Genomic DNA, 12,554 nt, shown 5'->3' with positions numbered 1-12,554 from the left:
CGGTCGGCAACTGGTTAAAAAAGAAAAACTGAAATATCACATGGTCCTAAGTATGCTGTGACACTCATATATTTAACTCAGGTGCTGTCCATTTCTTATGATCATCCTTGAGATGGTTCTACACCTTCATTTAAGTCCAGCTGTGTTTGATTATACTGCTTGGACTTGATTAGGAAAGCCACACACCTGTCTATATAAGACCTTACAACTCACAGTGCATGTCAGAGCAAATGAGAATCATGAGGTCAAAGGACCTGCCTGAAGAGCTCAGAGAGAGAATTGTGGCAAGGCACAGATCTGGCCAAGGTTACAAAAAACTTTCTGCTGCACTTAAGGTACCTAAGAGCACAGTGACCTCCATAATACTTAAATGGATCGTTTGGGACGACCAGAACCCTTTCTAGAGCTGGCTGTCCGGCCAAACTGAGCTATCAGGGGAGAAGAACCTTGGCGAGAGAGGCAAAGAAGAACCCAATGATCACTGTGGCTGAGCTCCAGAGATGCAGTCGGGAGATGGGAGAAAGTTGTAGAAAGTCGACCATCACTGAAGCCCTCCATCAGTCGGGGCTTTATGGCAGAGTGGCCCAACGGAAGCCTCTCCTCAGTGCAAGACACATGAAAGCCTGCATGGAGTTTGGTAAAAAAAAAAACACCTGAAGGACTCCAAGATGGTGAGAAATAAGATTCTCTGGTCTGATGAGACCAAGATAGATCTTTTTGGCCTTAATTCTAAGCGGTATGTGTGGAGAAAACCAGGCACTGCTCATCACCTGTCCATTACAGTCCCAACAGTGAAGCATGGTGGTGGCAGCATCATGCTGTGGGGGTGTTTTTCAGCTGCAGGGACAGGACGACTGGTTGCAATCAAGGGAAAGATGAATGCGGCCAAGTGCAGGGATTTCCTGGACGAAAACCTTCTCCAGAGTGCTCAGGACCTCAGACTGGGCCTAAGGTTTACCTTCCAACAAGACAATGACCCTAAGCACACAGCTAATAATGAAGGAGTGGCTTCATAACAACTCTGTGACTGTTTCTTGAATGGCCCAGCCAGAGCCCTGACTTAAAATCAATTGAGCATCAATTGAGACCAAAAAATGGCTGTCCACCAATGTTTACCATCCAACCTGACAGAACTGGAGAGGATCTGCAAGGAGGAATGGCAGAGGATCCCCAAATCCAGGTGTGAAAAACTTGTTGCATCTTTCCCAAAAAGACTCATGGCTGTATTAGATCAAAAGGGGGCTTCTACTAAATACTGAGCAAAGGATCTGAATACTTAGGACCATGTGATATTTCAGTTTTTTCTTTTTTAATAAATCTGCAAAAATGTCAACAATTCTGTGTTTTTCTGTCAATATGGGGTGCTGTGTGTACATTAATGAGGAAAAAAATGAACTTAAATGATTTTAGCAAATAGCTGCAATATAACAAAGAGTGAAAAATTTAATGGGGTCTGAATACTTTCCGTCCCCACTGTACATCAGGTTTAACTATGTATAAGTTTCATGTATTCAATTTATTATCTACGTCTACCATGTCAACTCATCAATTGTATTGCATGCTATGAGCATTATATTTCAAGTGTAAATCATGTGACTACCAATTTATTTCATACAAATGTTTTTCCAAGAGTCTGGTATAAATTTTAGATTATAATACTTACACAATTTAATTACGCATACATTTATGTATCTATTCTGATCTTCTTATTATTTTTATGGCGGGCCTCATTCAAAGTCCCAATTTCCTCTTCTTTCCTGTAACTTACAACAGGGATGGAGGTCTGCCATTTGGCTGTCAGGTCAAACCCATTTCAATTATGGTTTTGTGCTGTTGAACTGTTCCTAAGCTGTCTTTTAGGGAAATTATTCTTCCAGGTCTGGGCTGTTATCCATCACTCGGTTGACCAATTACCCTCTTCTGTGTATCAATACCACATTACTTACTCCAGTAAAAGTTTAGATAATATAAACATATTTGACTTGTGTGACGTGTCATTTAAAGGTGTTGTGGAAGATGTCTGAACCCAGAGTGTCAGGTGGGTTGGAATGTTCACAGGGTCATGGCGATGCAGAAGAACAGGTGGATCCAAGAAGTCCTCAAGGGGGCCATGCTACGATACATAATATAACTGGATACTAACATTTAGGCTGTTTCCTGTACTACTTCAATCCGACTTCTAGGCGACTTGTACCCATTGATTTCAATGGAAGTCGCCTCCAAAGTCGGATCGTGTCTTAACTGAAGCAACAATACAGGAAGAGAAGATGGTTTTCTCAAGCAAACCCCTCCCTCCCCCCTCCCTCCCACAGAGCCGATTGTTGTTTGATTGGCCACTGGAAAGTCGCCTGTCCTGGAGGCGACTTGAAGTTGCCTTGTAAGTCGCCCCAAGTCGCGATGTGGTGTCGCGCTCAGGTCTTGTCCAGGTCGCCTCGCAAAGTTGCGGCCAGAGCCGTGTTGCCCCTGTGCGAACCGAGCCTCAGTGGGTCCTGATAACAGGAGTTGAGAACCACTGAACTAGATGGAATGGTGTATTTTTTTTCAACCTATGTAACCTGCATTTTGGTGTGAACCAGACACATAGGAAACAATGTTTTGCATTTGTGCGAATACTTGTACTCGCACAAATGCTCCCGATGCCTAATCCGATACCTGGGAATGTGGCGGAAGTCAGCAGGCGGAAACCGGAAAGCGAGTCAACCGGTTGGCAGCAGTGGAACTAGGGGTAAGCTGGCCGGGGCAGGGGTGTAGGGTGCAGCCACATGTGCCGTAAAAATTAGTGACCAGAGCCATCACATTCGGTAAAGGAAGTGAGGTTCTGTGTCTCAGTCAGAGGTTAAACATCACGACGCCCATCTTAGTACACCCTGCATTCGGCCGCAGTAAGTCAGCAGTGGACATCTTGTTACACCCAGTCCATATAGTTCAGGCTGGGTATAACAAGATGTCCGCTGCTGCTTACCGCAGTCGAGTGCAAATTGTACCAAGATGGGTGTTGCAGCATATACTATATGATAAATTACATGAGAGATGAGAGGAAAGGAAGGATTTTGCAATGCTATATGCCAAATAGCATTGCAAAATACTTCCTTTCCTCTCATCAATCATGTTATTTATTATGCCAGGCCAGCAATTGCCAATCAGTGCTGCATTTCAGTGCCTGCCCATCAGTGTTACTGTCACATGACATTTAAAAAAAAAAAAAAAAAAAAAGTAGGGGTGCACAGAATGGGTTTTTTGGTGCTGAAACCAATACCGAAAATGAAAAATACACTAGGCCGAAAAACCAAAACTGATACCGAAAATGACTGTATACATTTTTATATAACACATTTGCTAACAGCATTAGCAAAATTTCCATGCAATGCACCCCTAGCAGATATGATGCAGGAGATGGTCAGAGACTGCAGACATGGTACAGGAGATGGTCAGAGGCTGGGGAAATGGTACAGGAGATGGTCAGAGGCTGGGGAAATGGTACAGGAGATGGTCAGAGACTGGGGACATGGTACAGGAGATGGTCAGAGACTGTGGATATGGTACAGGAGATGGTCAGAGACTGTGGACATGGTACAGGAGATGGTCAGAGACTGCAGACATGGTACAGGAGATGGTCAGAGACTGCAGACATGGTACAGGAGATGGTTAGAGACTGCAGACATGGTACAGGAGATGGTTAGAGACTGCAGACATGGTACAGGAGATGGTTAGAGACTGCAGACATGGTACAGGAGATGGTCAGAGACTGGGGAAATGGTACAGGAGATGGTCAGAGGCTGGGGACATGGTACAGGAGATGGTCAGAGGCTGGGGACACGGTACAGGAGATGGTCAGAGACTGGGGACTCGGTACAGGAGATGGTCAGAGACTGGGGACACGGTACAGGAGATGGTCAGAGACTGGGGACAAAGTACAGGAGATGGTCAGAGACTGTGGATATGGCACAGGAGATGGTCAGAGACTGTGGATATGGCACAGGAGATGGTCAGAGAATGCAGACATGGTACAGGAGATGGTCAGAGACTGGGGACATGGTACAGGAGATGGTCAGAGACTGTGGATATGGCACAGGAGATGGTCAGAGAATGCAGACATGGTACAGGAGATGGTCAGAGACTGGGGACATGGTACAGGAGATGGTCAGAGACTGGGGACATGGTACAGGAGATGGTCAGAGACTGGGGACATGGTACAGGAGATGGTCAGAGTCAGAAGGATCCCAATCAGCTTTGATTATACCACTCTAGCGCTTTCATGTGCGTTTAAAAAAAAAAAGCAGAGTGCTGCATTTTTATGCGCCGCAAATGCACATAAAAACACACAAATACGACTTTGACCGGAACCACTTCAATTTTTGAAAAAAAATAATTCATTTTTGAAAAAAAAAAACTTTTGAAAAAAATGTTCAGCTCTTTCAGCTAATGATGGGACTTCAACTTTTTTACTACTATTTATACTTTAGATCAGTATGCGTGTTTTATGAAGGCGCATCAAAGAGGTGGTATGCAGGAGTTTGATGCACTTTCATGAAAACATTTACTTTTACTCTGCCATGGCATGCTGGGAGTTGTAGTGCTACCTTAAAGTTGTTGCTCCTCTTCCAGTCAGGGCATGCTGAGACCTGTAGCCCCCTCCACCATCACCTCTCCGGGCAGCCTTGGAGGTCCCAGATCTGGAGTTTGTAGGACTCCTTGTTCTCCTCGCTGACGGGCTCCCCTCTGGTCCTCTCCTCTGCCACCTTCTCCTTCCCACCCACGCTCTTTTTTCCCCTCCTCCTTGGACACCGTCACACCATAGTACCTTCACCCACCACTTCACTGTCTACAGTGTCCTGTTGCTAGGCAACCACGGGGGAGGAGCCGCAGCCAGACAGACGCTGGGATGGTAGATTGGGTGGGCTGAGGACAGGGTTTTTCTGAGCAGGGAGGGAAGCTCGCGTTCCTATGATGAAGCAGGCGACAGTCAGCCCACCCCTGGGTGGGTGTGCCCACACTAGTGCCCCTGCTAATACAAGGAGAGCAGGAGGGAGGGACACTCCCGCAATGGGCGGCACCCGGGGCAGACCACGCCCCCTTTTCGGTATCGGCTGTTTTTGTCATTCGGCCGAATGACAAAAACACTGTTTTTGGCTGATAATTTTCAGCAGCCGATTTTTCCGTGTACCACTAATAAAAAGTATCGGTAATCGGCGAGTACTTGGAAAAAAAGTATCGGTACTTGTCTTAAAAAAGTGGTATCAGGACAACCCTAATATAGGACACTCCTAAACCTGGAGGAGGACAGCCTCCCCAGTAAAGTGGAAGCTGTAGCGGCAAAGGGTGGGCCAACTTAATATTGAACCCTACGGACTAATGCCGCGTACACACGATCGGCCATTCCGACAACAAAATCCATGTTTTTTTTTCCCGACGGATGTTGGCTCAAACTTGTCTTGCGGTCACACAAATATTGTCGGAAATTCCGAACGTCAAAAACACGGTGACGTACAACACGTACGACGAGCCAAGAAAAATGTTTCAATAGCCAGTGCAGCTCTTCTGCTCGATTCCGAGCATGCGTGGAATTTTGTGCGTTGGAATTGTGTACACGTGATTGGAATTTCCGACAACGGATTTTGTCGGAAAATTTGAGATCCAGATCTCAAATTTTCTTTTTCGGAAATTCTGACAGAAAATGTCAGATGGAGCCCACACACGGTCAGAATTTCCGACAACATGCTCCCATCGAACATTTGTTGTCGGAAATTCCAACCGTGTGTACGCGGCATTAGACTGGGAATGCCATTGCGTGTAAAGGCAGGTGTCCCAATACTTTTGACAATATAGGTGCGTTTCAGCAGACGAAAAAAGAAAAAAAAAAAACGCCTAAACACGAGACGTGTGTAGCGTTTAAGCATTGATGGATTCCAACGGCCAGAATAAATTAATATTCTGGCCAGTAGGATGCATTTAGGCTGAAACGCTAGAGGTGCATAATATATGCAGCTTTTAGCGCTTTTTTTTATGCTGCATTTTCCTGCCAGCAGTTCTTCAGAGGTGCTTGTTCAGACACCCCAAGTGCGTTAAACCTAAGGCCCCTTTCACACGGACGCCTCTGCTAAGCGGAATCTGCTTGCTCAGCGCGGGATCTCTCCGTGTCCGTGTTCACTCTGCATAGCACAGTCCGCTCTCCTCTATGGGGCAATCTGATGGAAACGAAGCGCCTGTCTGTTTCCATCCAATGCCATTCAATTGGATGGATGGGGAATAGGATGACCACCCATCTGTTTTTGGTGGACAGGATCAGATCAAATCGGATGGCAGCGGGTGTAGAGACTGGGGGGTCCGATCAGGTCTGCCTGAAAAACTAACAGGCGAACCTGATCTGACAGCCTGTTTGAAAGGGGCCTAAGGCTGGCCATACATTATACAAATTTTCCTTTAGATTTACCACAACCATATAAATATGAGGTCACTCCTATACACTTTCAATTCATATGCAATCAGGCAGGCCATTGTACTACATCGTTGAAGGTAAATCTAAAGGAAATGGAATAGGAAAATTGTATAATGTATGGCCAGCTTTCAACATTAACCCAGACCCGTATAGTAAGACATTGGATTTATTTCTAGATGTGCGTTTTTTCCCTGACAGCATTATGCAAATCAATCCAGTCCTCTGGCACATTGTCATATATGCTTGTAAATGCCGCTTTAATTCCGGCAGTTTCTTTGACAGCAAACGTATGCGGGGATTATGACTCGCCACAAATCCAATTTTAACCAAGTCACCCACACATTCTTGGGTTGGCAGGACTCTCCGGACAGTTAGCCAATGAGCAGCTGGGGATTCGATTAGATCATCTGTTGCTCCTATAGTTATCATTGGAGCTCAAAAGGTGTCCTCTGAGATGGAGTGGTAATATTCACACACAGATGAAAATTGGATTGAAGATAATGCCATAAGAGTCTGGTCAGCTGAGGCAAATCGAATACAAATCGCTCCTACTAGAATCCTTGACTACGCATAACAGCACTGGGCTCATGCACATGGGCAGACAATACTCGTGTTCAGACCCATAATTTATACATATTTGAATGCATCAGTAAAATTTTCTATGATCCCATATACACTGGTCCGTATCGGTCCACAGCGTAAACCAGAACTGGAAACATTTGCATTTCAGGACCTGTATAATGAGCATATTTTATGCTGTATGCATGTAAACGCTACAAATGTACTCTACTGGCTACCACTGCTGATCAGGTCCTACATGTAAAACATCAATATCTGTGCCGCGGATTACAAGCGATTGATATAACATGTTGGTTCTGAATGGGTGCCTGTATCCTGGCAGCCAAGGACATGAGGCAGCAGGGGCTACCTGTATACTGGCAACCAAGGACATAAGGCAGCGGGGGCCGCCTGCATCCTGGCAACCAAGAACGCGAGGCAGCGGGAGCCGTCTGCATCCTGGCAACCAAGGACGCGAGGCAGCGAAAGCCGTCTGCATCCTGGCAACCAAGGACGCGAGGCAGCGGGAGCCGCCTGCATCCTGGCAACCAAGGACGCGAGGCAGCAGGGGGCTGCCTGCATCCTGGCAACCAAGGCAGTGGAAGCCATCTGCATCCTGACAACCAAAGCAGCAGAAGCCATCTGCATCCTAGCAACCAAGGATGCGATGCAGCAGGAGTGTCTGCATCCTGGAAATCAAGGACACAAGGCAGCGGGAGCTGTCTGCTTCCTGGCAACCATTGACGCGAGGCAGAAGGGGCCACCTACATCATGGCAACCTAGGACGCGAGGCAGTGGGGGCTGCCTGCATCCAGGAAAGCAAGGATACTAGGCAGCAGGGGTCATCTGCACCCTAGCAACCAAGGATACAAGCAGCAGGGGTTGCCTGCATCCTGGAAACCAAGGATACTAGGCAGCAGAGGTCGTCTGCATCCTAGCAACCAAAGGTGCTAGCAGCAGGGGCCACCTGCATTCTAGCAACAAACACCACTAGGAGACAGGAGCCACCTGCATCCTAGCAACTAAGGATGCTAGATGGCAAGGGCCTATCAGTAGTGTGTTTTAGCGGTGCACTGTTGAGCCCGAGCAGCAGCAGCCAATAGGGTATGCAAATGCTATACGAGTACAGTGCAAGGACAAAACTTCACATGGGCTCTTGCTGCCAGCAAGATCCTATTTAGAATCATACACCCTGTGCACCTGGGGCCTCCTAGCAGTATCTGCAACTGAATCATTAGACCTCAGATTATCATATTCAGTTAGTGTAAACAGTGTACTGCTCCCTTAATCTGAAATAAAAAGTGTTTTTTGTTTTAATTTGATAGGACTCAAAAGACTTGGAGATTTCAACTAAACCTGCATGCCACCAGAGAGCAGCTGAAACCTGCATGGCAAGTCTTGCTGTGGTACCAGAGGCAATATGGGTGTATTCAGTGTGACACCTAAGATAATTGTAGCACTCTTCCTAGTAATAGTCACCTAAAATAGGAGAGAGCCACATTATATCACTGGCCAGATATGCAGTTAATAACGTGCATGACAATGTAAAAAGAGATTAAACATTTCAAGAGTGTCACCTAGTGGCAGCTGCATGGCAGCGAAGAAGAGAAAGTAATTTAGATTTAGCTAGTGGTGAAAATGACGCAATTGCTGGAAGGTGCACATCGTTGGCAGCACAGTGGATACTGGAGGAAAGAGGAGAGGCCGCGGTACAGGAAGCACATTACAAAGAGGAAGCATTTTGTAGCCAGTTGGAATAATTTTATTTTTCATAAAAAGGAAAGCAATTGATCGTTGGAATCATGCCATCTTTGGGGAGAGGATTACAGACAAAACAAATACAATAAAAAAAAAAAAAAAAAAAAAAAATGAATAAAACACAATTCTGTCTGCACAAAAAAATGACCTCAGAGATAATTCCCCCCCCTCCAAGACTCTCCGGGCTGCAAAGTCACAGCTACCCCAAGGAGTTCCCAGAGTGAAATGATCAAGTAGAACTAAAGCCAGAACTTTGTTTTTAGCATGTTGGATAGAGTTCGGTGAGGGATTAAGCCAATGTTGGTGTTTTTTTGCCGTCTGTGTCTCATGACGGAGATTTCTCTTCACTTCCTGTCTTGTAGACTCCGCAGAAGTGAGAGAATATGTATTCAATGTGAGGGAATCCCTGGTTGTCACCAGAACTGGTGTCCTTGTTGGAATATTTCCCCTCTATTCCAGTTTTTTTTATTTAACTTACCCTCACTTGATATTGGCGATCAGTACAAGAGAGAGTAAATTTTACTTACAGACACAGACAGAAACAAAAACCTGACAGAGGTTTTAACCCCTCACCCACCAGCTAAAACTAAAAAAAAAAAAGAAAAAAAGTGTTTTGCCTTTAGTTATACTTTAAATCATGGGCCACAAAAATAAGTACTTCATGTGAAAAGGCAATAAATAAGGGCTATACCCCAAAAAAAGGACACTGTTACAATTCTCCCACCCCAAGATGTAAAAAGCAGCCTTGTCTTAGCTACAACCCCACATTCAGTTGTCAGTACTAGCATTAGAATGATTCTCTTTATAGAAGCAACTGCACAAATCTGGTTTGAATATCACACGAGCAACGTGCAAGGTGAGGCAGGCTGACTACAGGCAATGATGTGATCGAATACTACGCTGGCACATCACATAATACACCCCCTCATTCACCGCTGAGCATGTGTTTTAATCCCCTTGTGGCCCACGAAACAGACACCAAGCAAATGTTTTGCAGCAGCTGTTTGGTCCTATGCAATCTTGGATTACATTTCCTGATTTTCCTTTATTTAAAAAAAAAAAAAAAATTAAATCTTCGGAAATTCATTGATAAGTGCCTATATTAGCGACCTGGTCGCAGCTAAAAATACGGGACGAGAGCAGCTTACAAACTTGCACGTGGCATCGTCCGAGGCTGGGACGGTGCAGTGCGGTAGGCAGACTTCAAAAAAGCGAGGCACAACATGGAGCAGAAAAGATCGCGCCTACTGCAACAAATGCAAAAAATCATTTTAAGGCAACACGGCTACGAAAATTAAAAAAAAAAAAAAAAAAAAAGGCAGCAAATAATTATAAGGCGGTCATGGGGTGTGACAAACTGGAGAAGGGAGGGTAGAGAGAAAGATCCTTTGTTCTGAACTCCCAGTGTAAACTTGCTGCTGATAAAGCCAAGATCTAGAACTTGGCACAATAATTTAAGCAGTGAACACATCCCAGTCATCCAACACTAGACGTAAAACACAGGAAGGGAAAGGCAAACAGGTGTCCACATGAGGCAGAAATGTCAATCCCACTTGGCATTTTTTTTGGGGGGTGGGGGGGAGGGGGGGAAGAGGGGTGGTTTGGGATGGACTCTATGGGGCAGAGCGGTGTGGAGGAAGAGACACCATGTGGTACGGAGTTGGAACACAATCCAGCAGCACTTCTCGGAGAGTCGGAGGAACTAGGGGTGCTTTGAAGGGCATCCCTGGGCAGGCCTAGTTCTTCCAATCCTTGCTGATGGTCAGGTTCCATTCCCAGGAGAGATGCTTGGTTTTGTCATCGTCGGTGAAAAGCGACTTCATGTTATAACAGCCTCTGGCCAACATGCCCTTTGGGGCTTCTTCGATGGGGGTGAGGAATTCGTATTCCTCCACGCGAGGTCCGTAGCTTCCGACCATGTAGTTTGACTTATCCACTGTAACAAAAGAAGTATTTGTTAATTGACGTCAATGAGGCTCATCATTTAAAAGAACCCCGTCACTACCCAATAAATAAATAAAATAAAAACGCTCAGCAGCCAAAAGAGGCTTTAGGCCTCTTTCACACGGGGCGTGAGCAGGAGATTTGTCCGCTTATACCATGCTGAGCAGAGCCAGCGGATGACAGGTCCGTGTCCACTCAGTTTTTTGCATAGCAGACATGGACACAGCCCGCTCTGCTCTATGGGTGGCCAGGTGTAAAACAGACTGGCTGAGCCCAAAGAGTTTGACAACAGAGAAGCACAACTGGGAGACCAGGCCTGAATGTAGTCACCCTACAACAGAAGGTGCCTAAACAAGGACCTTCCTGGCAGGATAACTAAGTATTTTACCCACTTCAGCTCCGGAAGATTTACCCCCCCTCCACGTTCTGACCAGGCCATTTTTTGAGATAGGGCACTGCGTTACTTTAACTGACAATTGCGAGGTCCCACAACACTACTCTAAATGCAGGTCCCCTTTTTTCCTACATAATAGATATTTCTTTTGGTGGTACTTTTATCACCTCTTGTGTTTTATTTTTTGCGCTATAAACAAAAAAAGATCGGCAATTTTGAAAAAAAATTTCTGCTATAAAACATATCCAATAAAAAAAAAAAAAAAAAAAAAAAAAAAAAATCAAACGTCTTGATTAATTTAGGCCAATATGTGTGCTGTTACATATTTTTGGTAAAAAAATTCCCAGTAAGCATATATTGATTGGTTTTCACAAAAGTTATAGCATCTACAAACTATGAGATTTTTTTTTTTCTAGTAATGGCAATGATCAGCGACTTCTAGCAGCGGACAAAATCAGACACAGACAATATTTTGGGAACCAGCAACACTAATAAGTGATCACTGCTAAAAAAATATGCACTGTCACAGTACTAATGACTCTGGCTGGAAAGGGGTTAACATGGGGGGGGGGGGGGAGATCAAGGGGGTTAACTGTATGCCTAGGTTGTGCTTACTCACTGTGGGGGCGGTGCTTTAACTAGGGGAAGGCAAAGATCTGTGTTCCTGCTTAGCAGAAACACAGGATCTGTGCCTTCTCTTCTGACAGAACGACAATCTGCCTTGTTTACATAGACATATTGTCGTTCTGCCTGTGCAATCGGCAAGTGCTGACGGACGTCGAGTCCACGATACATGCAGCTGGGCTCCCGCTGTGTAGAATCGCAGTGGGAGGGGGTCGCCGGCGGTGCATGCACCCCAGACCCGTAAGTGTCAGATCACATATGCCCTGCCGCAGGAAATGTACAGTGGGCGGTCCGCAAGAGGTTATTTTACATCAACAAGGCTCATTTAAAGCAACCCTGTCACTGCCCTAGAAAAACAAACTGCTCAGCAGCCATAACGAGTCTTTGGACTCACAAGGCTGACTCCAATTTGCTCAGCAGGGGATTTGTCTGCTCATCCCATGCTGAGCAGAGCAGACCAGGCGGATGACAGGTCCGTGTCCACTGTGTTTTTGCAAAGTGGACATGGACAGACCCCGTTCTGCTCTATGGGCGGCTGGGTGTAAACGGGCCAGCTGAGCCCAACAAGTTTGACAACAGAGAAGCACAACCGGGAGACAAGGAATGAATGTTGCCACCCAACAACAGGTCCTTGTTTGCCTAAACAAGGACCTTCCTGGCAGGGTCACTAGGTATTTTAATGAATTCTGCAGCTTTGAAATGACGGAAAAATTACTTTTGTATTTCCATTAACTTATATATAGGAGATTTAAAAGACAAGTATGGGAATATATATATTTTTTCAATCATACTTACCTAGGTGCATGTAGCATCGGTGCGATGCTGTATCTGTCCCCTGCC

The 12,554-nt window shown here is 45.5% G+C and overlaps 1 protein-coding gene across 1 annotated transcript in view; it reads right to left on the bottom strand.

Annotated features, from left to right (window-relative positions):
* Positions 1-8,733: 8,733 nt before the first annotated feature.
* ARHGDIA (Rho GDP dissociation inhibitor alpha) overlaps positions 8,734-12,554 on the bottom strand; it is a 39,172-nt gene continuing 35,351 nt past the window's right edge. The window contains exon 6 of the mRNA XM_073606727.1: positions 8,734-10,688. Within this exon, the coding sequence (XP_073462828.1) occupies positions 10,489-10,688 (200 nt within the window). The 3' untranslated portion in view covers positions 8,734-10,488. The remainder of the gene's footprint in view (positions 10,689-12,554) is intronic.

The sequence above is a fragment of the Aquarana catesbeiana genome, linkage group LG12 (assembly GCF_042186555.1).
Source record: "Aquarana catesbeiana isolate 2022-GZ linkage group LG12, ASM4218655v1, whole genome shotgun sequence".
NCBI classification, from domain to species: Eukaryota; Metazoa; Chordata; class Amphibia; order Anura; family Ranidae; genus Aquarana; species Aquarana catesbeiana.
The sequence above is the reverse complement of the archived record's forward strand: the minus strand, read 5'-3'. Positions and strand labels throughout refer to the sequence as shown.